The following is a 27,470-nucleotide window of genomic DNA, read 5'->3' on the forward strand; positions in this document are numbered from 1 at the left end:
CTGACACAACATTCCATGGTTACTGAGCATGCTCCAGCCTCATTTTACTCTTAAGTTTGCTTCTTTTTTAAAGATTGTCCTTCTATTAACCTCAGAATTCACCCAAGCGTTTGGGTACCTCCCTCTTGTTCCTTCATGGTTCCGTTTTGGTTCCATTTGTGTTTGCACTTACCAACTACATTTGTTATTAGAGAGAGTAATACATCTTTTAAAAAAAAAACCAACTGTGGCACTGCCCTTTACTTTGTATGGCACACCCTTCTATCACATGTTTATATTCCTCCTTGAAAGGTAGGCAGCACATGGGTAAATTAAAAGCAGAAAGTAAAACCAAATGGTATTCATCCTGTATTCAAACTGTTCCAATCACTCTTGATACATTCCCCAGAAACAAGGCAATCGCTTGTTCTTCTTTGTATTTGTTTTCTTAGTTTCGATTACCAGACAAATATTAATTTTCATATATATTACAGACATTGCTGAAAAGAATAATATTTAGCTTTTGGAGATGTGCATTTTAGTTTCTTACACTCTCTTGTTCCTTGTGTTCCGACTACTCCCAGGTTAGTTACATACACACCATTAGGACAAGATAACATAACATAATAAGAGTTTTTGTTTCATGCCAATGGCCCTTCTAGTCCAGCATACTGGTCTTAACAGTGGCCAATTCAAAGTGCATCCCTTCCACGAATCATGAGAACCCTAGTTCACTATAATCCCCAGCACCCTTAGCAGACTACAATTCCCAGAATTCTTTGGGGGAAGTTGTGTGCTTTACATGTTCTTTAAATGTATGGTGCAAATACAGCCTTAAAGACTGGAGGTTTCTCCTCTTGGTGTTCTGCTGATTGCCAGGGCTTCAAAGCACCACAAAAACAGGTCACCTGGAATCATGATGCCAGGTGATTTATGGGCAGCTCCACCCATATGCCAAACCTGGCCTGGGCAGGGAAAGATAAGAATCCAGCCCACCAGGCAGACACAGTTCCCCACCCCTGTTGCATAGGCAGTGGTGCAATTAGGTTATTTTAGACTTTGGACTTAATGGTGTTATGGGTCTGCTAGGAGAGGATATCTCGTTATCCAGGAAAAACAAATAAATAGGGAGCAGATGAATATTGTGCACAGCAGAATTTCAAGGCCAGAGGAATTAAAAGTATTCTTGAAACTTCAAATGATAGTACAGGACACAGCAGCTCAAATTTTCTTAGGAGCTTCAGGACATATATTTGGTTATCATCTTGGGCTTAGTGCACATAGCTTCCCAAATCCTGGGAACCATAGTATACTCCCCACAGGGCAAACAGGTGTCCCACGTAAGTTTTTAAGAATGTAAAAACCCTGCTAGATCGGCCAAGACTCATCTAATCCAGCAGACTGGCCAGCAGATTTGGCCAGCCAAATGCCTATGGGAAGCCTGGGTGCAACAGCAACTCTTCTCACTTGTGTTTTCCAGCAACTGGCATTCAGAGGTGTATCGCCTCGAACTGTGGAGGTAGAACATAGCCATTCTGGCTAGTAGATACTGATAGCCTTATCACCCACGAGTCCGCCTAATCTTTCTTAAGTTATCCACATTAGTGGCCATCATTACATCTCCTGGGAGAGAATCCCACAGTTTAACTATGTGTTGTGTGAAGAAGTTATTTCTGTTATCTTCCAACATTCAGCATCACTGATTGTCCCCACCCTCTCTCCCTCTCCCCCCACTTCCCCCACCCCCACTATGCATAGTTTTATACACCTCTTGCCATGTCACCTCTTAATTTCTCTTCTCTCTAAACCGAAAAGCCCCAAATGCTGTAACCGTTCATCATAGCAGTTGTTCCATTCCCGTGATCATTTCACTTCCTCTTTTCTGAACTTTCCCCAGGCAGCATTCCAAGCGGCAGTCGCACCACAAGACTTGCATGACGACAGTATAATATTGGCAATTTTATTTCCTAATGACCCCTTGCGTGGAATTCACTCCCCCAACCCCAGCTGCCGCACATTGGGTCAACGACGTCTTCACTGAGCTATCCGCTATGACCCAAGCACTCGTTCCTGGTCATTCAGTGCCAGTTCAGAGCACAAAAGCATACATGTGAAATTAGACATTTTTGCCCCACTGTGCATCATTTTACACTTGGTTTACATTGAATTCCATTTGCCATTTCACTGCCCATTCCCCCAGTTGGAGAAATCCTTTGGGAACTCCTTGCGAGAGGAGACCACGCTAAGCTTTGTTTCTTATTCTGCTAAAATGATCTTGCCTGATGCTGGAATGATGTTCATAATCCTGTGCTCAGACAGTCCAATAGCCCATGGAAGGAGGTGAGCTCCAATAGTCAGCCATTTGTATGCATACTTTCAATCCTAGGTTTGCCAAAACAAATAAAACCCAAACCCCAAGAAGGGTGATCTCCTTAGGATGCTGAGGCCTGTGGCAGTGGTCGCATCCTGTGCTTTTTCTGTGTAGAAGCCGGGTGCCCGTGCTCGTATCATGGTTCATTCAAGGCTCTCAAAGGCCTAGAGTAACAAGCCCCATCACGCAGCAGAAGAACAGAAGACCCAACTCTGGGATTGAAGGCACTGCTGCGGCACTTCTGGCTTGAATACACTGGTGGTATTTTGCAAAATCGACCTCCCTGATGGCACAGATGTGGTCGGTCTGGCAGGCGTCATCACAGTCTGAAAGGTCGTATTGAACTGAATTATACCGGTAGTATTTCTGTAGGTAGCTTTGGTCTTTCTCAAGCTTCTCCACCAGCAGCTGCATGGAGTGGGCGGAACCGTCTGGGATCTGGAAAGCTTCTGTTAGGCCGTACTCTTTCTCCCATTTAGGGGCCCCCATGTTAGCATGCGTGAGGTTTAAATAATAAGTTACCATATCCTGAAATGGAAGAGAAGACATTGGGTCAAAGGTGGGTATTTGGTTAAACTTATTTTGACCGACTAAATGCTGAACTCTTTAAAACACAAGAACATACACAATCAGCAGGCATCGTGTTAGAAAAGGTATTCCCTGCCTCAGACTCATGGAAACTTTTGGAAGGGCTTACTGGACTAGGGGCTATGGTTAGCCTTGCAAAAAAACACAACAAAAAAACACTCTTATGTTATCAGTATTTATCCTAAGCTGCTTTGTATGTTCTTTATGCTAAAAGAAAATAAGAAGTTGGCTGCCATTATTGTTTTAAAAGTTTTTACAGTGGTACCTCGGGTTACAAATGCTTCAGGTTACAGACTCTGCTAACCCAGAAATAGTACCTTGGGTTAAGAACTTTACCTCAGGATGAGAACAGAAATCACTTGGCAGCGGCAGGCCCCATTAGCTAAAGTGGTACCTCAGGTTAAGAACAGTTTCAGGTTAAGAACAGACCTCCAGAACGAATTAAGTTCTTAACCTGAGGTACCACTGTACAATAAAATACAATAAAAAAATCTCCCTGTCTCTGTCTCACTCAACAAACATATACACGCCAACAACCTTTTTCTAAGATGGTGTCTGCTGCAACATGCAGGTGCATTTAAAAAAAAAACAAGTAATTAAAAATAACGTTTTATTTTAATGCAAGAAACAAGGTAATTAAAAGCCCACATTAGCAGGACTGTGCCAGCTGCTGCTGTCTTCATGGCATCTACTGCCTTGCTGGCACTATGTAATGCAGTCCAGGGCAAAAGATAGTCCCAGCCAATCTCTGCAGAAGGCTGATCCACTTCTCTGGTCTTTACTGGGCAGGATTAATAACTCTGCTAGAATGCTCTCCCTCCATGGCCTAACTGTCAGGTCACCCTTGACATGAGCGCTTGCTTTACTAGAGACAAATGCAAGCAAATGACGGTGCCCCCTACCTTCACCAGCAGAGTGTCACGGTCATACGTGAAGACCCGGATGCCAGGGTTGTTGGCCCCATTGTGCACGCCCGGTAAGGTTGTCTTCCATGGTGTTACTCCTGGAGCTAAAAACATGACGCTGGTGGGAGAACCTGGAAGAAAAGGCAATATTAAACTTAAATTAGACCGCTTCCCAACAACTGGGTATTTGGGGTGGAACAGGCACATTCTAGTCACTCTTTTAATGAGGTATCGGCAGGATATAGTGATTGAAACATCCTCCTCCCATGTATTCCCTACTCAGAGCTCCAACTTCATTTTATTTTACTACGCAATGAAAGAACTGCAACCATTTCTTCCGAGTGTAGACAACCCAATGTACAGCTGTTTCAGCCTATACAGGGGTTAATTGCCTGTACTTTGGTACCTCAGGTTACAGACGCTTCAGGTTACAGACGCTTCAAGTTACAGACTCCGCTAACCCAGAAATAGTACCTCAGGTTAAGAACTTTGCTTCAGGATGAGAACAGAAATCGCGCAGCGGGAAGCCCTATTAGCTAAAGTGGTACCTCAGGTTAAGAACAGTTTCAGGTTAAGAACGGACCTCCAGAACGAATTGAGTTCTTAACCCGAGGTACCACTAGATAGTGCTGTAGGCATTTCCTTCTTTATGGTCCACAACTCCTCTTTCCAAAACAACTCTATCACCTTAACCATTGCATTCCCAACTAATACTGTCTTATATTCATTCTGCCCTCCCTGCTGTGTGGGGCAAACATGCTTGAGACTGCAACAAGGCGAACTATTTAACCCTTTTCAGTCCCAAAGAAAATTGGCCCTCTCCAGCATTTGGGGCTGGAGTGCCCAGTTCGTTACAGATTTTTTTTTTGGTTTACAGACGTCTGGAAACAGAGTCGCTATTTCACTTCCAGCTTAAAACAGAATAGCAATGTCTATGGAATGGCGTTAAATTATTATTATCATTTGTACTTTTAAACTGCTGGTTTTAATTATATTTTGAATTTTTAAAAACTTGCTTCTAACTTTGGCTGTTACTGATTATTCTGATGTATATGTTTTCTTTTTTTGTAAACCACTTCGAGGTTTCATTTGCAGTTAAGCAGTATACAAATAAAATAAATGAAAAGAAAATGGTGAAAAGAAGGAGCAGATCCAAGAGGGCACAGCAGAGTTTCACCAAACCATGCTGGACCTTTGATGCCAACCCAGTCCTGGTTCTATTGAAAAGCAGTGTAAAAACAACCTGACAGCCTACAGTGGATTTCTGAACTTGTAGGCATAGGAAGCTGCTGTATACTGAGTAAGACCATTGGTCTATCTAGCTCAGTATTGCCGACACCGGCTGGTAGTGGCCCACCAAGGTTTCATATAGGAGTCTCTCAAAGTCCTATATGGAGCATAGCTGTCAACTTACAGATTTGAAAATAAGGGACCAGCAGCCTCAAAAATAAGGGATCAGCAGCCAAAATAAGGGATTTTAGTTAACTAGCAGCCAAACGAAGTCTCAAAAGGTGGTTCCCACAGCGCAGCAACCCGGCAAAGGGGATGCAGCAAGAAAAACCACCGTCACCTCTCCGCTGGGAAGCGCTGAGCAAAGGCAAGTCCCCAGGCAACGTGGCCGATTTGATCGGCACAAAGCATGCAAGCTCCACCCTCCAGTTGTTCTTAGACTTCTTATTGGGTGAGCAACAAAGCCAAACAACACAGCTGGAGCCTCCCTCCTCCCTGGCCGGCAGGGAGGGAGGGAGAGGAGCTGCTTCCTTTGAAACCCGGGAAATTTAAGGGACATCATCAATGAGGGACAGCAGCGCGACACAGCGCTGGGATAAGGGACTTTCCTGCCAAATAAGGGACGGTTGACAGCTATGATGTGGAGGTGCTGAGGATTGAACATGGGACCCTCTGCAGGCAAGCCAGATGCTCTACCACTGAGCTATAGCATCAGGGGGAATGTACCTGTGTTACTGTAAAACATCCTAAAGCTATCAGTGTGATGATGCCCAAAGAACTGTGCCACGATCACTCCATGATGCTTCTGAATTATTTCGGTATATCTCTGGTTAAAGTGTTCTTGGAACCAAGGCTTGCCCCGTTTCTTCTCAAAGAAGCCAGGAGGGACGTGCCCAATAATATAGACCTGTAAAGAGAAGGAGGAAAACATGCTAAGGTCCAAGTGGACAGAGCAGTAGGACCTGCTTGGCAATACGTTCCTGTACAGCCCAAACGCCCGCAGGTTGTTGTTGTTGTTTAGTCGTTTCCAACTCTTTGTGACCCCACGGACCAGAGCACGCCAGGCACTCCTGTCTTCCACTGCCTCCCGCAGCTTGGTCAAACTCATGTTCATAGCTTCGAGAACACTGTCCAACCATCTCGTCCTCTGTCGTCCTCTTCTCCTTGTGCCCTCCATCTTTCCCAGCATCAGGGTCTTTTCCAGGGAGTCTTCTCTTCTCAGGAGGTGGCCAAAGTATTGGAGCCTCAGCTTCAGGATCTGTTCTTCCAGTGAGCACTCAGGGCTGATTTCCTTAAGAATGGATAGGTTTAATCTTCTTGCAGTCCATGGAACTCTCAAGAGTCTCCTCCAGCACCAGAACTCAAAAGCATCAATTCTTCAGTGATCAGCCTTCTTTATGGTCCAGCTCTCACTTCCATACATCAGTAGCCCACCAGGTAGCCATAGGTTAATAAATAACCTCCCAGCCTCAGTGCCTCATCTGTGCAATGGGAATTATAGTGATCCGCGCATTTCTTTTCAAATGCTGAAAACTAGAGCTGATGTTTTAATCATATGGGTTTATTGCTTATATGAGCATACATTTGCATAATAGTAAAAGCCATATGTCTAATGCAAGAAGCAGGCTTCCTTTGCTTTTAGGGTAACAGGCATAACCATAGAAGAAGCTTTCCTTCCTCTGTAGGAGAGAAGTGAGAATGTCTCTTTTAAGATGCTGCCTGCTAACTACAGTGTTAATAAACATTACAATAAAAAATACATATTTTTCAATATATACAAACACACACACACACATATACACACACACTACATAGTAGAAATGTCTACTATGAAAGCAATGACAAACCTAGACAGCATCTTAAAAAGCAGAGACATCACCTTGCCGACAAAGGTCCATATAGTTAAAGCTGTGGTTTTCCCAGTAGTGATATATGGAAGTGAGAGCTGGACCATAAAGAAGGCTGATCGCCGAAGAATTGGTGCTTTTGAATTATGGTGCTGGAGGAGACTCTTGAGAGTCCCATGGACTGCAAGAAGATCAAACCTCTCCATTCTTAAGGAAATCAGCCCTGAGTGCTCACTGGAAGGACAGATCCTGAAGCTGAGGCTCCAATACTTTGACCACCTCATGAGAAGAGAAGACTCCCTGGAAAAGACCCTGATGTTGGGAAAGACGGAGGGCACAAGGAGAAGGGGATGACAGAGGACGAGGTGATTGGACAGTGTTCTCGAAGCTTCTAACATGGGTTTGACCAAACTGTGGGAGGCAGTGGAAGACAGGAGTGCCTGGTGTGCTCTGGTCCATGGGATCACGAAGAGTCGGACACGACTAAATGACTAAACAACAACAGTAGAAATCTCAAAGCAGTTTATCTAAAATACACCTGACATCCTTGGGGAGCTATCAGCACTCCAAACAAGACCTACTGCTAACACCTACCTTGGTCTGCCTCAGCACAAGAAGCTCTGCTGATTGGCTGGGCCTAGATACCATGTTCATCTCCCACAATGTCCTGCAGTAGCACCACTCCAAGGCATTGTGGGAAATAACGATGAGACAAAACGCAACTACCTGGTCTTGCCTGTAGTATTGCTTCAAGTGCGGGCACCTGCCCTTGCCAGATAAGTCTGAGAGGGCCCACAAACAGACAAGAGGGCCCACTAAGAGGTCACTTTGCTCACAGACCCCTGAAACCTGGAGCCAGCCTCGCTACAGCAGACACATGCCACAGTCCTAAGTATCTGGGATGGAAATTTATATTTTACACAGATTTTACCGAATATATGTCACAGCCCAGTACAATGGTGCCTGCTTCATTTCACCTAATACTTTCCCTTGAGCCCAATCTATAATACTTGATATCATGCAACCTTGCCCCCCCCCAAAAAAAACTCTGATTGATACTGTTTCCGTGACCAATCTGTAGTAAGGCCTTCACCAGTCATGCAGCTTTCAACTGGGTAAGATTAGTAATCCGTAAACAATAAGGCAAGTTTAAGGAACCTTTTCTCCTGCTTCTGCTGCCTTGGTCAACATGTCTTCCAGCCAAAGGAACTGGCCTCCTGGATCTTCTAGGCTGCTGGTTTGATTATTATTGTCATAGTACAAGTTTGTGTTGAGGACAATCATTCGCCTTGCCGGGCCCAGACTAGATAACATCTGACTGTAGAAAGCACCTGCAAAACAACCAGTAACACAGTTCCATCTAGTTTTGTTGTGTTCCCCGTGCCATCTGATTTGCACTATACATTTAAAGCAGTACCAGATCACTTTAATCAGCATTGGCTTTCCCTAAAGAAGGTTTCAACTCTCTTAGTTAATGGCTTTTTACTTTTTGCTGAAAAGCCAGCAAACTATCTTTTGAAGAATGGACAGATTAGCACATGTCTATGACAAGTGAACAGAAATTTTAACACCTTGCCTTACTGAACTGTCAAATAGATACTAACCAACTGGATCAATCACAAAACAAAGAGATGGAAGCTCTATGGAACCGAAGATAAGCTACCCTCTAGATCAGGCATAGCCAAACTCGGCCCTCCAGATGTTTTGAGACTACAATTCCTACCATCCCTGATAACTGGTCCTGTTACCTAGGAATGATGGGTGTTGTAGTCCCAAAACATCTGGAGGGCTGAGTTTGCCTATGCCTGTTCTAGATCAGTGTTTCGCAAACTTGGGTCTCCAACTGTTTTTGGACTACAATTCCCATCATCCCTGACCTAGCTGGGGATGATGGGAGTTGTAGTCCAAAAGCAGCTGGAGACCCAAGTTTGGGAAACACTGCTCTAGATTTTCAGGGATAGAGAACAAAAAAATGATGGAATTAAAACTGTGATAGCTCAATGCCAGAGCACGGGCTTTTGCATGCAGAAGGTGCCGGGTTCAATCATACACATAGGAGGTTGTCTTATTTGAAATCAGTCTATTGGTGCATCTGGCTCAGTATTTCTATAGAGACTTGCAATGGCAATCTGGGATTTCAGAGCTGGAGTTTTTCCCATGAGGCCTACCTGGAGACGCTAGAAATTGAATTTGCGGGCCTCCTGTGTGCAAAGCAGGTCTGCTCTACCATGGAGCTACAACACTTCTCTGACATCTTCAGTTAAACGCATCAGGTAGCAGGTGAAGATAAGTATCATGCCAAACCATCTGCAATCAGAGTAGACCAGAGTTTCCCAAACTTGGGTCGCCAGCTGTTTTGGACAGCTCCCATCATCCCTTGCTAGCAGGAGCAGTGATCAGGGATGGTGGGAACTGCAATCCAAAAACAGCTGGAGACCCAAGGAAGCCCTGGAGTAGACCATACTGAGCTAGACAGGCAATAATCTGGCCTGATACAAAGCAGCTTCTGACATCCCCCTGCTTGTGATCTTTTAGTTTTCTTCTCACCTGCATTTCATTTCAGCCTACTGGATCCCTCTTCAATTTCCCATGACCCTCATCAGTTCCTCAACTGGATCTAGCACGCACCTGCTCTGAATGTTTGCAGAGAGCTATTGCTGAGCCAGGAGCACCACAGGTCTGCAGTTACATCGTAGATCCTATTCTCCTTAGCTGGAAATTGATTTTTGGGGTGGAAGTCATGGTTGCCCATTGCAGGATAGACCTGAGTTTCTGGAAGGGATACAAGAAAACAACAGTGCAGTGGGTTTAGAGGCAGAGGAAGAGAAGAATTTTTGCATCCAAACAGGCTGGAGGTGACTGCAGACAAAGAACTCAATGCTGGCAGTATCTGGAACCTGCTTTGTTGTCGCTTACAACAATTAACATTACAACATTGTCCTAAAATCATAATGTCAGGCAGAATGCAACAGAGGCAAACACTGTATCTACTTGATTCAGCTGGCAAATGGCAGCTTGTGTGAGGGCTGCCAAACCAGCATATCAAGCCATGGTTTGAAGCTGGCTTACAAATCACAGTTTGGCCCAACCGTGGTCTGCAGATCTGTCTGAATTCATGGTTAAGGGCCATTAAGAGCACCATGGACACTGGACTGCATTTATGAATTTCTGAAGCAGGGCGCTGAGCAGATGGAAGAAGAAAGCAGGCAAGCAGCTCTGAGTCTGCAGGCTCAGACCACGACATAGGTTCATAACAATGGTTAGCACAAACCATGGTTTGGCATGACGATTCAACTGAGCCACGGCTATGCTATCTACAAGCCTGGTAGATGAAGGGAACGCAGTGGAGGTAGCCTACCTTGATTTCAGCAAGGCATTTGACAAGGTGCCTCATGATTCTTGTAAAGAAGCTGGTAAAATGTGGTCTTGACTATGCTACCACTCAGTGGATTTGTAACTGGCTGACTGACCGAACCCAAAGGGTGTTCATCAATGGTTCCTCTTCATCCTGGAGAAGAGTGACTAGTGGGGTGCCACAGGGTTCTGTCTTGGGCCCGGTCTTATTCAACATCTTTATCAACGACTTGGATGATGGACTCAAGGGCATCCTGATCAAATTTGCAGATGACACCAAATTGGGAGGGGTGGCTAACACCCCAGAGGACAGGATCACACTTCAAAACGACCTTGACAAATTAGAGAACTGGGCCAAAACAAACAAGATGAATTTTAACAGGGAGAAATGTAAAGTATTGCACTTGGGCAAAAAAAATGAGAGGCACAAATACAAGATGGGGGACACCTGGCTTGAGAGCAGTACATGTGAAAAGGATCTAGGTGTCTTGGTTGACCACAAACTTGACATGAGCCAACAGTGTGACGCGGCAGCTAAAAAAGCCAATGCAATTCTGGGCCTCATCAATAGGAGTATAGCATCTAGATCAAGGGAAGTAATAGTGCCACTGTATTCTGCTCTGGTCAGACCTCACCTGGAGTACTGTGTCCAGTTCTGGGCACCACAGTTCAAGAAGGACACTGACAAACTGGAACGTGTCCAGAGGAGGGCAACCAAAATGGTCAAAGGCCTGGAAACGATGCCTTATGAGGAACGGCTAAGAGAGCTGGGCATGTTTAGCCTGGAGAAGAGGAGGTTAAGGGGTGATATGATAGCCATGTTCAAATATATAAAAGGATGTCACATAGAGGAGGGAGAAAGGTTGTTTTCTGCTGCTCCAGAGAAGCGGACACGGAGCAATGGATCCAAACTACAAGAAAGAAGATTCCACCTAAACATTAGGAAGAACTTCCTGACAGTAAGAGCTGTTCGACAGTGGAATTTGCTGCCAAGGAGTGTGGTGGAGTCTCCTTCTTTGGAGGTCTTTAAGCAGAGGCTTGACAACCATATGTCAGGAGTGCTCTGATGGTGTTTCCTGCTTGGCAGGGGGTTGGACTCGATGGCCCTTGTGGTCTCTTCCAACTCTATGATTCTATGATTCTATGATATGCTACAGGGAGTGAAGAAAGAGTATAGCAAGAATGGCTTACGTAAATCCTGCTTGTCACTCCAATGTGGGAAGAAATTAATGGGAACAAGCTGGGATCTAAATATCATTATGTAAAACAGGGGTGGGCAAGGAGGAGCCCTAGGGCTGAAGGTGATCCTTGACTTACTCTGGTGCAAGTGATAAGATGAAAAATGGGAGGGGAAGGAAGTGTAAGAAAGAGAAAGAAGAGGGTGGCTTGACTCACTTTTGGCTCTGCCAACCTTCAACAGATTACCTACAAGGGAATTGCAGGCCACTACAGAAAAAACGCAGGTGGAACGCAGGTGGCTCTGTGGGTTAAACCACAGAGCCTAGGACTTGCTGATTAGAAGGTCGGCGGTTCGAACCCCCACGACGGGGTGAGCTCCCATTGCTCGGTCCCAGCTCCTGCCAATCCAGCAGTTCGAAAGCACGTCAAAGTGCAAATAGATAAATAGGTACCGCTCCGGCGGGAAGGTAAACAGCGTTTCCATGCGCTGCTCTGGTTTGCCAGAAGCGGCTTAGTCATGCTGGCCACATGACCCGGAAGCTGTACGCCGGCTCCCTCGGCCAATAAAGCGAGATGAGCGCCGCAGCCCCAGAGTCGGTCACGACTGGACCTAATGGTCAGGGGTCCCTTTACCTTTACAGAAAAAATGCCCACCCCCGTAAAATAACTACCTGGATCATAAAATAATTTGGTGTTGAATTTATTGATTTTACTAATACAGAATATACACAACCCTACCTACACTTATGGGGTCAGCCCTGCCTGTTCTTGACACTCTTCAAGGAACTACATTCCACAGTTTGGCTCCATTGTTGAAACACGTAGGAGACTGAAGACATTCGCCAGCCTTAAATCTTCCTTCCTGCAATTCAAAACCCATTGCTTCTGTTTCTGGATTATTATTTTTTTGGCACAGCCTTCTTACTGCCCAATTGTTCTGACACACCCTACCTGGAAATACATGTTTGATCAGGTTGGTTAGGTTTTCAATTATCTCCAGCACAGTATCTTCACCCAGTTTCTCATCAGCTACATGAGGAGTGTCGTCTCTGGAAAACAGCACAAAGGCTATTTGGTTCGAGGACAGAGATACTGGGAAAAGTAAAGTCCCTGGATAGATGTAGAGGAGTTAGCAAATTAAGAACATAAGAGGAACCAAAAGGCCCATCTGGCCCAACATTATTTTATTTTATTTTTTAAATTTATTTTGTATATTCTGTTGCCAAACAGATGCCTACAGGAAACCCATAAGCAGGTGATGGGGGCAATAGACCCCTTCCACTCATAGGCCCCAGCAACTGGTATTACCTGTAGGTAATATGTAGTCATCATAACTAGTAGGCCACATTCACACCATGCATTTAAAGCACAATGACACTACTTTAAACAGTCATGGATTCTTCCAAAGAATTCTGGGACCTGTAGTTTGTTAAGGGCGGACAAAGTTGTTGGGAGACCCCTAGTTCCCTCACGGAGCTACAATTCCCAGAGCGGCTTAACAATCAATCCCTCTTCACAGGGAACTCTGACCATTGTAGCTCTGTGAGAGGAATATGGGCCTCCTAACAATTCTCAATACCCTTAACGACCTACAGTTCCCAGGATTTTTGTGTGTGGAAGCCATGCCTGTTTAAAGTGGGAGAGTTAAAGTGGTGGGAGTTGCAATTCAGCAACATCTGGAAGGGCAAAGGATCTCCACACCTGGCTGATACAAAGGTTGGCCAAACTTCAGTGAGCAATGAAATGGCAAAGAAGAAAGTCATACAGTTGTACCTCGGGTTAAGTTCTTAATTTGTTCTGGAGGTCCGTTCTTAACCTGAAACTGTTCTGAACCTGAAGCACCACTTTAGCTAATGGGGCCTCCTGCTGCTGCTGCTGCAAGATTTCTGTTCTCATCCTGAAGCAAAGTTCTTAACCCGAGGTACTATTTCTGGGTTAGCGGAGTCTGTAACCTGAAGCGTATGTAACCTGAAGCGTATGTAACCCGAGGTACCACTGTATTTGTTTTGTTTACGGCAAAAAACAACAACGCACAAGCACTTCCTTACCCAGTCCAGAGAATGAAGTCTGGGTTCGGGAGGACGTGCTTCATAGCATAAACAGAAGAGTTGACAAGAATCCATGGAGCATCACACAAGTAATTTCCCCAAGCCCCAGGATTGGCCACCGGTTGGGCGCCAGCGGACGGGCACACCTTCAAGGGGTCTGGGCTCACTTTGTACTGTGGGTCCAGATGAAGGTCTGTGATGTGCCAAAAATAACCTGCTAAGGACAAAAGGAAAAATTTAAAAAGGAACCTAAGAGCCCTGCAAGATCACGCCAGGGGCCCATCTAGTCCAGCATCTTGTTATCACGGGGCAACCAAGTACCTGTGGGACCTGAGAGCAACAGCCGAACCCTTGCACCATGGTTTCCAGAAACTAGTATTCAGGAGCCTACTGCCTCCAATAGTGGAGGCAGAATATTGTCATCAGGATTAGTAGCTAGCCATTGGACTCAGCTACACTCATCAATTATATCGTTATAACCATGTTATAAACATGTGGCACCAGATGGCACTGTGGAGCAGCTATCCATTGCCAATAGGATTTTGCACTGAGAGCTCGTATAGCGTTTTTTAATCAGTGTAGATCCAGCCATTGATAGTCTTATGAAAGGGTTCTGCTTTTGCTTTAGGAAGTGCTTAGTGAAATCCAGAGCAGGAGTATTCACTCCTGGGCCATATAGAGCCCACAGCCAGATTTCATCCAGCCCACTAGATCCTTCCCCTCCCCACCAGCCATTCTGGGGAGGGGGAGGAGCTTTTGTGTTGTGCAAGGCACACAGTTGTAGCTCCTTCCTCTGCAATAAGATCTGCTAAAAGAAGACCAAAGTACAAGCTGAGCTCCCTGACAGAGGGCAAACTATTATTATTTATCAATTCATATATCTTGCCATGATAGGCTTCTAAATGTTTTTAAAAGCCCCATTACACATGCATTAAAACATAAACATCCATAATTAAAATACGCAATAAACCAATCCCTTAATAAAACAACACAGCAATTAAAAAAACCCAAAACCTAGCTGCTACACCAGGTGTGTGGGACCTGTCGCCCTTCTAGTTCTGTTAGGGATCCAGTGCCCATCAACTTTGGCTACAATAAATTATCTGCATTTTAATGCAATTTTCTCTTAATCTACACAGCGTTGATTCATATACAGATTTCTGCAAGCAATTTCCCCCAAATTAATACATTTTTGTAAGCTTTTTTCATGTATGCATTTGAATACACACATTCTCCTAACAGATGCGTTTTTATGCAGCATACACAATCGGGTTGGAGAACTGCCTTGTAAAATTCAGATGCGCATGAATTCCAAAAGATAATTGTGTCTCAGTTCACTTGTGGGTTTGAGGTAGTAGGAATTGGGCAATTTCTCATTAAAATGCATACAAAACTAAATTCCACCCCCCCCATCCCTACATAAAACATGGGTGTGAGAGGCGCAACCTTATCTTTGTCCTCAAGCAGCAAAACTTCATAGGTTGGCTCTGTGCAACCAGGACTTAGTGCCATGGCTGTCCAGCCTAACTGTGAAACAAGCAACCTACCTTCTTCCTTTAACCCCCCACGCCTGAGTTGTTTCCTCTCAAACTACCAACTTGTGCAGCCAAAAGGGTAAGTTACCTGAGGCAGCGGTTGCGGCTCTGAAGTGCATCAAGAGCAACAGGACTCCCAAAAGACCCATCTTCTGCTGCCAGCGATCCCTGGCTGAAGTTCCATGCCTGTAGTCGCAGCTCTGGGGAATGTTAGCAGGTTCCATTTCAGGCTTGCCTCTATCAGATCTCTGACTCACAGGCGCCTTTTGCTGCTGCAGCAACTCTGCTCTGATTCAGAACTGTACCTGCCTGTTTAGCAGAGGGTTTGCAATACTTTTTTTAAAAAAAGGTGTGTGAGACTTGCAGGCTTTTACCAAAGGTGTATGCTAGGACGCTGAAGGAGGCAGCTAGCTAGCTGGAAGCCGGTCCTGCTGTCATCTTACAAAGGAACTCTCCAAAAGCGCTCAAGCTGCGTTGCTTTGGAATCTCCTACTCTGGGGCTTCAGTCGCTGAAATATATTGCTGACCCAGCAGGGCAGATTTGGCTCGCTTCTAATTTCTTGGCACAAAGGCCAGCTTGGAATGGCAGAGAGTGGAAGTTCAAGCTTTGTGGCCCTTCCTCTCTACGTCAAGAATATGCAAGTTCAGGTGAACTTTACTGGCAGGGAGGAGCCTAGGTTGCTGTTATTGTACCCGACCTATTTAATGCTTGCTTTTTATTGGGTGCACTCTTCCCACCTTGGATCACATCTATGCTTCCAGGTGTCATAAGAAAGCTGCAGAGATAGTGCAGGATAGTGCGCACCCCGGAAATGATCTCTTTCAGCTTCTGCCTTCTGGAAGAAGGTTATAAAGACTAGCCCCAGCCACCTGAGAAACAGTTTCTATCCAATTGTGATTTTGGTTTTAAACACAGTGTAAGCCTTAAGATAGTCTCTATGGGAGTATATTGTATTTAATTATAGGGTATCAGAGTTTTTAGGGGGTTAACCAGGCTGGGATAGCTGGGATAGCAGGCTTGTTAGTTTTTGAATGTCTGATGTAGGTTTTTTCAATTTCATTGTTCTGTATGGGACAATGACAAGAAAGATTATTGTATCGTATCGTATTCCTTACATGATTGTTATGAAGACAACAATAAAAAGAAACAGGGTAAATAACAGAATTTGGCAAGTTTTTAAGGAGTCTATTGAAGCAGCTCCTGTACACTGGAACTCCCTGCCTCTTGATATAGGCGGGCATCATTACGGTATTCTTCTAGACACCTGCTGAAAACTTTTCTTTTGGCAGACCCAGACAGATGAGTTGGATGCATCTGTTCCGAAAATTTGTATTAGGTGTTTTATTGTGTTGTATTTAGATGTTTTAATATGCTTTTAATAGCTTTCAGAAGTTTTAAAGAGCTTGCAGGTGTTTAAAAAAATTGTGTTTATTTCGTCTGTGTGTGTGTAAGTGTAATTACAGAACTGTTTTCTGTCCTGGGCTCCTTTTGGGAAGCAGGGTGGGATATAAATTTAATAAATAAAAATATATAATATCCAAAAAAGCAGCGTGGGAGACATTTCATTCTCTCAGGACACTCCGTAAGTGGTCTTAAAGTGGCGATTCTGGAACAAAGGAATTCCTAAAGGAGGCTGCAAAGTGAAGCTACTGAATCAGGAGGCTCGATGGATGTGTGGACTGAACCTAGACAAAGGAGTTTCAGCACTTCATAGGTGTTACTTAGTTTGTCAACATCAGGAGGACCTCTAAGTAAGCCATTAACTATGTAATGATCACTATCTGTGCTTTTCTGAATTTTATTTCCCTCAGAACTCGCTGAGCTGTATTGCTAAGTCCTACTCACGAGTAGATCTATTGAAATGAACGGGCTTAAGCTAGCCATGTTGATTGATTTCAGTGGGTCTGCACTGAATAGGACAAACCCTGGAGACAGACAGCCTACTGATTACAATTCCACCTCAGGCATCTGATGAGGTGGACTGTAGTAGCCCACAAAAGCCCATGCCATAATAGATTTTGTTAATTTTTAAAGTGCCACAAGACTCTATACAATGATTTCATATCCCCACTTGCTTGCCAGACGTTAACCGTAGTATCTAGGTGTGCAATGCAATGGAAACCTATAGCTAATAGCTGAATCCTGGCTTGTTCGAATGGAGAAGCAGAAGTGCTCCAAGGAACTATACTCACATGCATTCCTTAAGTCATGAAGCCTCGAATCAATCATGCCGGACCAGTCCAAATGCAATCGCAGGGTGGAGTGCAGTTGTGCAAATGCAACTTTCTAACTCCCACCCACCCTTACATTGAAATTTGTGGTGAGTAATTAATAAGCAATGGTCTACTCTGAAGGCATATGATGCACCTGCCTTCCTGAAACGCTGCAGGCTTTGCATATTGCTTTAGCGTGCGCATAAGAGGCAGCCACCGATTTGGACAGCTTTAGCCCGCCGCCATCGAAAGCCCGACCAGCCAGCCTTGGCGTTCGCACGAGTACCTAGAGCGTCGCGCTTGTCTGCACAAGACCCTTTCCTCTATACTCCCGGGGCTTCGCGCGCGGCGCGTCAACAGGACCCGCCCCTCCCGCGAGTACCTCCCCTTTGCCTTTCCTCGATTGGCCCGCTCGCGTGGGCTGGCCTATCCTGAGCGCTCGTTTGGCGCGCTCGGGATGGGGCGGCGCGAGAGGGGAAGAGCCTGGTGAGGAAGAAGAAGAGCTCGTGGCGCCGCTTTCCCGCAACGGTCCCTCTCTCGGCGCGCGCTCCTCCTCCTCGCGGCATGTGGCTCGGCGGTGCCGGTGAGCGGCTGCGCGCGGTGCCCGTGCTTGTGGGGACCCGCCGTTCCGTGAAGGTGGCTGGCCAGGGAACGCCGCGGAGCCTCTTCCCCGGGGTGGGGGTGGGGGTCTCGGGCTCCCCCTCCTCCCTCGGGCCCCGCTTCTCCAAGCCCAGAGTTTGGGAGTCAATCCAAGTCTCCTCGACGTGCCTCGCCTCAGGCCTGCAAAACCCCGACGAGGGAGGGGGGGCACGGGAGCAGGCAGGATTTACGTGGGGGGAGGGGCAGAACCTCATTGAGTTATTTTTTTAAAAAATGATTTAGGGCCTGCCCTCCCCCCTTGGCTACGTCCATAGAGGGGGGGGCAGTTTTGGGGCGGCACCCCTGAGCCACGGCTGGCTACCATGGGTAAACTAGGCAGCGTCCCCACATTTTAGGAAGCCTCTTCCCTCCCCCCACAAGCAAAAAACAACCATTTGTGCAGCAGCTTTGCGCCTCCTTTATGCAACCAGCCAGCCTACGTCTTCTTTGTATTTAACATTGCATTACATTCTTTTCATTATTAATATTAATTGCATTATTAATCCTATAAGGAAAAAGCTGTTAAACGTTGAGCAACACAGATAACTAGTGATTCTGAGTCACAAGGTTGCTGGAAGAACTAAGACTCTTTTATTGGGGAAGTCATTTAACAAAATAGGAAGAGTGGAAAGGTACACAGATATTGGCACAGAAGCACGTGCATTGGGGTAAGAGATTCAACACGGCTCGACCGAGTTGCCAAGGGGCTGCTTAAAGCAACCAGAAGTAGCTTTCGTTCCATTCTGAGTTCATTTGGCTATGCAGGGCTGCCCTAACCACTAGGCGGGGTTGCTAGGTTCACGCCCAGAGAAAGCACCAATGCGTGTCCTGCATTACAGAGAGCAGTGGTGGGGGCTGTACTGTTGGAGAAGCTGGCCACTGACACTGCTGCTGCAGCATGCTTAGTGCTGGTATGGTAGGGCCAAAGGGGCCTTTTCGTTTCTGGTGGCGGCAGCTGGGTGGCTACGCCTGCAAAGAAGGGAGATGGCTTTGGGGGAAGGCTTTGCTGTGCAGAAGGTCCCACATTCAGCTTCCAAGGTAGGGCTGGGAGAGGTCCTCTGCCTTGAAACCCGGGATAGCTGCTGCTACCGGTCAGTGTGGACTGTACTGAGTTAGGTGGCTTAATGCCATGACTCTGGATGAGGACTCTTCCTCGGTTGCCTTCTTCCATACACTTCTGAGGCTTCAGTTCCTGCACCTGATGGCTTGGCTTTGCCAGGCAAAGTTGGGGGAGGTGGGGAAGATAATAAACCACCCAATCACCACCCCATGTCACAGTAGGATTCTCATCATCACTTGAATGAAATTGTATGGACTCTCCTTCCTTGGAGGTTTTTAAGCAGAGGTTGGATGGCCATCTGTCATGGATGCTTTAGCTAAGATTCCAGCATTTCGGAGGCTTGGACTAGATGAGCCTTGGCTTCCTTCCAGCTCTATGATTTTATTGAATTTTAATGAATTGGCGAGGTGGAGGTAAAAGGTGTATCAAAGTGGGAAGAGGGCAGCTCTGTGTGTAAAACATCTGGGTGTGGAAGAGAATGTTGCGGGTGATCCTCAAAGACAGAGGTGTGGGTTAAAATGACTGGTGGGCCGTGCCTTCAACACTTTCCCTTCTGCTCAGGTACCGTATTTTTCGCTCTATAGGACGCACTTTTTTCCCTTCAAAAATGAAGGGAAAATGTGTGTGCGTCCTATGGAGCGAAGACGCCATAGCCCCGCGACCCTCTCCCGGCTGGAGAGGTGACGGGCGGCTATGGCAAGAGCCTCAATAGCCGCCCGTCACCTCTCCAGCCGGGAGATGGTCGTGGGGGGCTGCTTTAGCCCCGCGCGCGCTCTCCCGGCTGGAGAGGTGACGGGCGGCTATGGCAAGAGCCTCAATAGCCGCCCGTCACCTCTCCAGCCGGGAGATGGTCGTGGGGGGCTGCTTTAGCCCCGCGCACGCTCTCCCGGCTGGAGAGGTGACGGGCGGCTATGGCAAGAGCCTCAATAGCCGCCCGTCACCTCTCCAGCCGGGAGAGGGTCGCGGGGGGCTGCTTTAGCCCTGCGCTCGCTCTCCCGGCTGGAGAGGTGACGGGCGGCTATGGCAGGAGCTTCTATAGCCGCCCGTCACCTCTCCAGCCGGGAGAGCGCGCGCGGGCACCCCGCGACCCTCTCCCGGCTGGAGAGGTGACGGGCGGCTATTGAGGCTCTTGCCATAGCCGCCCGTCACCTCTCCAGCCGGGAGAGCGCGCGCGGGGCTGCTGGAGAGGTGACCGGCGGCTATAGAAGCTCCTGCCATAGCCGCCCGTCACCTCTCCAGCCGGGAGAGCGCGCGTGGGGCTGCTGGAGAGGTGACGGGCGGCTATAGAAGCTCCTGCCATAGCCGCCCGTCACCTCTCCAGCCGGGAGAGGGTCGCGGGGGGCTGCTTTAGCCCCGCGCGCGCTCTCCCGGCTGGAGAGGTGACGGGCGGCTATGGCAAGAGCCTCAATAGCCGCCCGTCACCTCTCCAGCCAGGAGAGGGTCGCAGGGGGCTGCTTTAGCCCCGCGCGCACTCTCCCGGCTGGAGAGGTGACAGGCGGCTATGGCAGGAGCCTCTCTGCTGCGCCTTTCCGCTGCTCCCTGACCTGCTCTTTGGGGCTGGTGGTGGGCTTCCCCCCGCCAGCCCCAAAGAGCAGGTCGAAATGAACCTGAAGCCTGGAGAGCGAGAGGGGTCAGTGCACACCGCCCCCTCTCGCTCTCCAGGCTTCCAAGGTAGCCGCCTGAACGCACCTTAAACGGCACCTTGTTTTAGAGCGGGAAAACAAGAGGGGGAAAGTTCTCCCCCTCTCTGCGCAGCGCCTCCTGCCACTTCGCTGAAGGGGCGCTGGGCAGAGAGGGGGAGAAAATTTTTTTCTTGTTCTCCCCCCTCTAAAACAAAGTGCGTCCTATTGTCCGGTGCGTCCTATGGTGCGAAAAATACGGTATTTTGTCACCTACCTCTGGCCATGCAGCTTAGCTTAACTTTGCATATGAACCAGTGCTGCTTTGTTTATAAGTAATAAGCCAAGAACAAACCTTAGCTTCCACGGTTTGTGGAAAGAAAATTGGGTGCTGGTTCACGTGTAATGTGAAGCCAAGTTTTGCGAGTAAGCTGTGGTTTATTTCTGACCATGGCTTATTGCTATCAGTGAACCAGGACAGTGTGATGGGCTTCTTTGGGGTTTCTTGGCAGCTGCAACTAATGGCTTCTAGGATCCTTGTGTCTATCAACTCTCTCTAAAGTGTTCTGTAACTTCTTTCATAGATTTTGCTCCATTCACTTGGATGACTTTTGCTCTTTTTAAGTTCAGTGACCTAACAGTGTGAAAATAGCTTTGCAACTTATTTTTATTCTGATCTCATTCCCAGGTGGCTATGACAATAGTTATGGTGGTAGTGGATATACACAATCACCTGGAGGGTTTGCATCACCTTCAGCAACCCAAGGCGAAAGAAAACCGGTAAGTAACTTGCCTGTAACAAGTGAGGACTGTTACACTTCTGAAATTTTATTATTATTATCTGCTTCCCTTCTGAAAGAGTTGTATTGGTTTCATAGAATGAAATGCACTTTGTTACAGAAATAATGTTTGGATCACAACCGTTCTCCTCATCTGAGGACAGAGCTGAATTAGCTGCTCCTAGGCTAACCTATTGCCCTTGGGTGTAGTGGTGCAGACATTGTTCCATCACCACTGTTGAAGTAAGAGTCAATTGCTAGTCTGATTGGTGTCTATATTTGGAATGGGCTAGGGCACTATCTTGTTCTTTGCCTTGGGCAGCAAAATGTATTGCATGGGCCAGTTGTGCTGTACTGGTCCTCATGACTCATTAGCATGTTTATTTTATGTGCAGCTTTTAATAGTTGGCTTCTTGGTGTATAACAGTTATAATAGCACCACAAAAATCCCATTCTCTCAAAGCTAGAAATTGAAATTTTAACATTTAAACTTGATAATGGCAGTCTTAATTTATGTGGAAAGAGGTAAACTGTGATTTCTATTGGTGGCAGTTTATCTGTGAATCATATTTTAGGAATTTTTTACAGGCTTTGTAGTTTGTTATGCATTCATTTTAATTGTTTGCAGTGATCCATAGCAGTACAATGATAATTAATTAGAACACTTTTACTACTCTTGCTTATTTTTATAAAAGTTTCTCATTTCTTCCTCTAAGCATTCTTGCTGTTCTGTGTATATATATTTTTTCAAGCTGCAACAAAACTTGTTAATTGAACTCTGCAATATATATTTTTCTTTTCAAAGAGCAAGTTCCTGAAGATAAAAATTTTAAAATATTGTCTTTGCAGAGGTCAAGATCACAAAATATTGTTCCATGTACAGTGTCCCAGTTACTTTCCGCTGAACAGGTAGATGATGCTTTCAGGGTCCGAGATGTTGAGCTTTCACAGGTAAGCTGGCCAGCCATACTGCTGTATATTGTTCTGGGATTAAGGAAATCTGCCATGTGCCACTTGGATTGTTTTACTAAAGTACTCCTCAGAATTTCCCTACCTGCTTCCTTAAATCGAGCATTCTTCTCAATCATGAGACATCTCTGCTGGTTGTGGCAAACTATTATTCATTTGGGGTGGATAGATTTGTGGGCATTAGTTAATAATATATAGAATGTTACATTATTTAACTAAATGCCCTTGAGATAGTTTCTAAGCTCGTGATACAACTTGAAGCTAGAGGTTGTGTCAGTAAGAAATGTCATCTGTTTCTCTGTGCAGGTCATTGTTGTTGGCATAATCAGGCAAGCAGAAAAAGCACCAACAAACATTCTCTACAAAGTGGATGACATGACCGCAGCCCCGATGGATGTCAGGCAGTGGGTCGATGCAGATGTAAATATCAGTTTGTCTAAACTAAGAGAGCCAGCATAATGTTATAGTTAGAGTTCCCGACTAGAACTGGGGAGACTTGGTGGTAGGAGACTTGCCTGGCATCTTACCTTTCTCTCCTTTTCCTGTGCAGCAGAAGTAGAATACATAATTTAAAATAGGTAAATAGTTCAAATTTGCTTGATTGAATTCTTAATGCAAGTTACATAGAATTTAACTTCATTTGGTGCAGAATTTTTTAAATTTGGCCTAGTGTCTGTCCAGTCCCTGCCCATGATTGTTCCACAGGTTTGTGATCAGGCAATGATGTATTCTTGCTTGTACCCATTGCAGCAGAAAAACTTGTAGGGAAGCAGTCATAAAAACAAGAGGAGCCCTTCTGATTGGACTATGCAAACTACTGTCATCTCTCTAACTGTGCCATAATTATGGAAAAGTGAGAAATTGTGTTTTGAATGGCTTTACCCATATTGTTATATGTATTCTATATGATGGTTGTTAAAACACTTTTCTCAAGTTTGATTACCAAATTGCTGGTAAAGGCCAAGAAACCACTATCCTATTCTCAATTTTATTATACAGGAGGCAGGTAGTGAGAATGTTGTGGTGCCTCCTGGAACATATGTGAAAGTTCTAGGCCATCTGCGATCTTTCCAGGTAAGAAGACAAGATTATCCATTACTAATATTACTCTTCCCTCCCACACACCAAAAGGACTAAGCCTTGCTATACAGAGTCCTGTTCATTTTTTGTGTGACTATTAATTACTCAAGTAGGAAGGATCTGTGCTCCTGTGAAATCAGTCCTTGATACTTAATTTGAAATGTGTTCCTCCTCTGTTGGGAATTGGATTGTATTTAGTTTATTAGTATATACTCTCTAGCTTCATTGAGATGGAAAACGTGCTTCCAAGCCTAATATACCCCTCCCCATTTTATTCACCACTATATAAAATATAGTGTCAGAACAAGTGGATTTGGCATATGTGAAAACAATATTCCCTCTAGAGAGAGAATATGATTTGTCAACTTCTGGTGTACCAAATTCATTATAATTCTTTGAAAATGTTGATTAGTAGTGGTTCATTTACCAGTGTATTCTTGGATGCAGAAGACTCTTTAAGATGTGGGGCTAGTCCTCCACAAACGCTGAAAATTTGAGCTTTGGCTTTAAAAGGGAGAGTGAAAGTTTCTTAAGATCATGAACATAATTAGGAAAATGCACTCAACCATTGTTTTAAGATGCCACTAAAATTAGCAGGGAGCACATTTACATTTTTTAAAAAAGTTTGTTTCCCCCTATCACTAATGTAAAAAATTTAGAAGCTAACATTTTATCTGTAAGTTGCCTTGAGTCCCTGCCAGGAAAAAGGCAGGGTATAAATAAATATATAACAGTAATACCTGGGCAATAACTGTTCAATGAGATGTCATTTGTTTCCTTTATCACAGAACAAGAAGAGCCTGGTTGCATTCAAGATCCTGCCGCTTGAAGATATGAACGAATTTACTACGCACCTGCTTGAAGTCGTAAATGCCCATATGATCCTCAGAAAAGGCAATATGGTACATGTAGAAACGAGGCGCACACTAACCTTTTCATGGAGGGCAAACAACTTTGAAACATTTGATTGAGCAGCACAGAAAGTGTTAGCAAGCAGGAGGTTTGCCCTAGCACAGCCAGAGGGGCCTTGGGTCTTTTTCAGTGGCACAGACAAACCTCCCAACAACCCTATCTTTTAGAATCTTGTAGTTGCCTTTCAGATGTTTTTTCCCAGTTCTAAAACTTCTAATTTCACACCTGTAGTATTATATAATAACCAAAGTTGGTGGTTGTTCCTTTTCCTTGTATCTTAGCCCATGTCAATGAAGATGCCGCAACCAGTTGGTTTGATGGGGATGGGCAACACGTCAAGCTATGGAGGAAATGGCGCCTTGCCAGTGAGTGGGCTCACAGCACACCAAACTCAGGTATGCATAAGGATGACAGGACAATTCTGGGCAGCGTGTCAGATTTCTTGTATCTCCGTCTTCCAGTGACTGCTTTGTCCGAGGTCTTGGGATCTGGGTCACTTTTGTTGCCTTTTCTAATGAGAATAAAAACTCCTGGCTTCGAACTCATTGCTTTCAGCCCCTATATCTACAGAGGCAGCAGTCTGACTGCCTCTTCTGAGTTTCTGTCATGCACACAATTTATTGTACTTTGGGAATTTGCCATACAGTCTAGTCATAAATGCAGTGGGTGATAACCAATTCTAGTCATGCTAAGACTAGCCCTTTCAGTGGGTCTACTCATGAGTAAGACTAACATTAGATATCAAGCAACATAAAACACTAAAGCAGCCTTCTAGGAGTGACAGTTGGCTGTTTAGAAAGTGGGGAACTTCCCTGATTGGCAAAAACAAAACCCTAAGAATGAACTGAATTGCAACAGAGGAGATTCACATAAGCTAGGGCCTTGCTGCTTCTTTTTCATGTAAACATTGCTTAAGGTAGAGTAAAAACACTTCTTGCTGTGTTCTTCCCCTGAGATCAAGTACAGAAAGCTGCATATGAATTATTAATTCTGTCAAAAGGCCCCAATTACCGTATTTTTCGCTCTATAACACGCACCAGACCATAACACGCACATAGTTTTTAGAGGAAAACAAGAAAAAAATATTCTAAACAAAATAGTGGATATATGATTTTTGTGGTTCATGCTGTGGCCACAGACATGTGATCTGACAGTGAGTTTGGAGTAGCCCAATGCAAAAATCCTGAGGATCCATGTGGATCCATGCTTTGTAACCACGGAGGAGGGAAGGAAGGGGAACCATGGATCCTCTGCTCATGACTGCAGTAGATCCCCCCCGCCACCTGCAGGCATTCACTCCATAACACGCACAGACATTTCCCCTTACTTTCTAGGAGGAAAAAAGTGAGTGTTGTGGTGCAAAAAATACGGTACTTTTGCAAAATTATTGTTAAAAATACATATTATTTCCAACACTTATTTTTGATCGTTTCTATTTTGTCTTTTTGTTAATAATCAAGGCAGCTAAATAAAAAATGAATATGATCAGCTAAAATGTTATAATTTGATGTGACAGTGACAAACACACAGTAATAGTATGAAATACCAAACCATCCATCATAGTATAAAAAAAATAATATCAGAATAAAATCCTGTTTGGATCATAGCTTGCTAAAGACCTTCCTGAACAGGAAGGCCTTGAATTGTTCTCTAAAAATGTGCAAGTAGTCTTTGTCAGTAGTAGTTTAACCTCTTTATTATCAGTTAAAGTTAGTATATTATTCCACTGCTGAAAGTTGATTTGCTTTTGCTACACCTCTGTTTAGGATTTCAGCAGTTATGTTCATCATGACAACAGGAGGAATAACATTCTTTCTTAAAATTGTGATGTGCATTGAATGTATTTCTTAAAACAGATCGAATATTAGTCTTGGAAGTCTATACTGCACTGCTATTTGTGTTTGGGTAACACTTTTATTTCTTTCTGTTCAAGATTCTGAATTTGATTAAAAGCTCCACATCTGCTGAGGGGATAAGTCTTCAGGATCTGCAGTCCCAGTTGCGTAGTATTAATCTGCCAACACTGAAGTACGTATATATAGGCAGCCTAGGCTTTTGAAAGGAGAACTTACCCAGTGTTTATCTCAATTTTCCAATTGGATCTTTTATTTCTTGTTCTCTTTTCCAGGAAAGCTGTTGAATTTCTTAGCAGCGAGGGACATATCTATTCCACTATTGATGATGAACACTTTAAATCTACAGATGCCGATTAATGCTTTGTTTAGATATAATACCTTGGTCTAGTAAACTGTTAGACCAAGATCATTATATCTGAACTGAGCTGAAGTGTCCTTTGAATTTGACTGTTATGGAATAAGTGGTTTCTGCCCAGATCAACCATCAGATGATAATGCAGAAGTGACAACAAGCTGTACATTTATAGAAGGTAGTATCTTTATCTGTTGATGGTGAACTTACTATTCTGGATAGACATAAGTAGTGCACAAATTTATAATAGTATTAAGGATACACAAGCAAGTGTATGTATTTCAGAAGAGAAAAATGGGCTTGATGGGAAGAACATACAAACTTATAAGTCTTTGATCGTGTTATATTTTGGGCAATTTTGGAAGTGATCACTCCACCCAGCTGTGACCCTTGACTGGTTGCCATGGTTTGGAAATGGCATGTCAGATTTCTCTATAGGTAGAAGAAAAATGCTTAGAGTTATATTTTTTTTAATTCTGAACACGTCTGTTCCCCACTGCACTTTGAATGCCAAGTAGCCTTTTTTCAAGAAATATTTCCTATCTCAATAAAGCTATTTTTATTTTGCATCAGTGTTTCTTTGTCTTTTGTTGAGAATAGTTGATCATGCAATTACTATATATAGCTAACACAAGGGTGGGGAACTTCTCGGTCTGGGGGACTCTGGAATCTAGCGTGGCATATATATTTTACTGCAGTACTGATAAGACCTAAAAGCTAGGCTTTTTTTAGTGTGGCATAAAAAGTAGTTCAGTGACATTAAAAAAGAAAGTCAGTCAAGCCTCAAAATTTAACCACCACTTGCATTTTAGTTACGCTAAAATAGACCGTTGTCAATACACAATGCAAATGCAACTGTGCAGTTTTGAAATAGGCAAAAGTCTTATGTTGAAACCCTTAACATATTTGTGTTCCCAGTACACTGGTAAAAAACAGCTGCATTTGAATTGCAGA

General features: G+C 44.8%; 2 protein-coding genes across 4 annotated transcripts; one reads left to right on the plus strand and one right to left on the minus strand.

Annotated features, from left to right (window-relative positions):
• Window positions 1-1,925: 1,925 nt before the first annotated feature.
• On the minus strand, window positions 1,926-17,551 carry SMPDL3B (sphingomyelin phosphodiesterase acid like 3B). Of its 3 annotated transcripts, XM_081015438.1 has the most exons (9): window positions 17,230-17,551; window positions 15,125-15,345; window positions 13,502-13,718; window positions 12,405-12,502; window positions 9,549-9,692; window positions 8,079-8,251; window positions 5,800-5,980; window positions 3,841-3,974; window positions 1,926-2,878 (listed from the first exon to the last, which is right to left on the minus strand). In XM_081015438.1, the coding sequence occupies exons 2-9, from the start codon at window positions 15,258-15,260 to the stop codon at window positions 2,507-2,509; spliced, it is 1,455 nt and encodes a 484-aa protein (XP_080871564.1). In that variant the 5' UTR covers window positions 15,261-15,345; window positions 17,230-17,551; the 3' UTR covers window positions 1,926-2,506. The 3 variants fall into 3 exon arrangements, with proteins under 3 accessions (XP_080871564.1, XP_080871563.1, XP_080871565.1); XM_081015437.1 differs by lacking the exon at window positions 17,230-17,551 and having other exon boundaries at window positions 15,125-15,845; XM_081015439.1 differs by lacking the exon at window positions 17,230-17,551 and having other exon boundaries at window positions 13,502-13,715; window positions 15,125-15,843.
• A 142-nt stretch (window positions 17,552-17,693) lies between these two features.
• On the plus strand, window positions 17,694-27,083 carry RPA2 (replication protein A2). The gene is made up of 9 exons (XM_081016620.1): window positions 17,694-17,833; window positions 21,257-21,348; window positions 22,197-22,298; window positions 22,623-22,736; window positions 23,316-23,390; window positions 24,185-24,298; window positions 24,590-24,703; window positions 26,242-26,336; window positions 26,437-27,083. The coding sequence occupies exons 1-9, from the start codon at window positions 17,815-17,817 to the stop codon at window positions 26,519-26,521; spliced, it is 810 nt and encodes a 269-aa protein (XP_080872746.1). The 5' UTR covers window positions 17,694-17,814; the 3' UTR covers window positions 26,522-27,083.
• Window positions 27,084-27,470: the final 387 nt, after the last annotated feature.

This window comes from Podarcis pityusensis, assembly GCF_964106645.2.
Source record: "Podarcis pityusensis genome assembly, chromosome: 8".
NCBI lineage: Eukaryota > Metazoa > Chordata > Lepidosauria > Squamata > Lacertidae > Podarcis > Podarcis pityusensis.

Coding starts and splice junctions, on each gene's coding strand:
- SMPDL3B (XM_081015438.1), bottom strand. CDS start 15,260: ATGGAACCTGCTAACATTCCCCAGAGCTGCGACTACAGGCATGGAACT. Junction 13,719..15,124: donor AGCCGCAACCGCTGCCTCAG/GTAACTTACCCT, acceptor TTTTGTCCTTAG/CAGGTTATTTTTGGCACATC. Junction 3,975..5,799: donor GATGTTTTACAGTAACACAG/GTACATTCCCCC, acceptor CTTTTCTTCCAG/GTTCTCCCACCAGCGTCATG.
- RPA2 (XM_081016620.1), top strand. Junction 22,299..22,622: donor GAGATGTTGAGCTTTCACAG/GTAAGCTGGCCA, acceptor TTCTCTGTGCAG/GTCATTGTTGTTGGCATAAT. Junction 22,737..23,315: donor GGCAGTGGGTCGATGCAGAT/GTAAATATCAGT, acceptor TTTATTATACAG/GAGGCAGGTAGTGAGAATGT.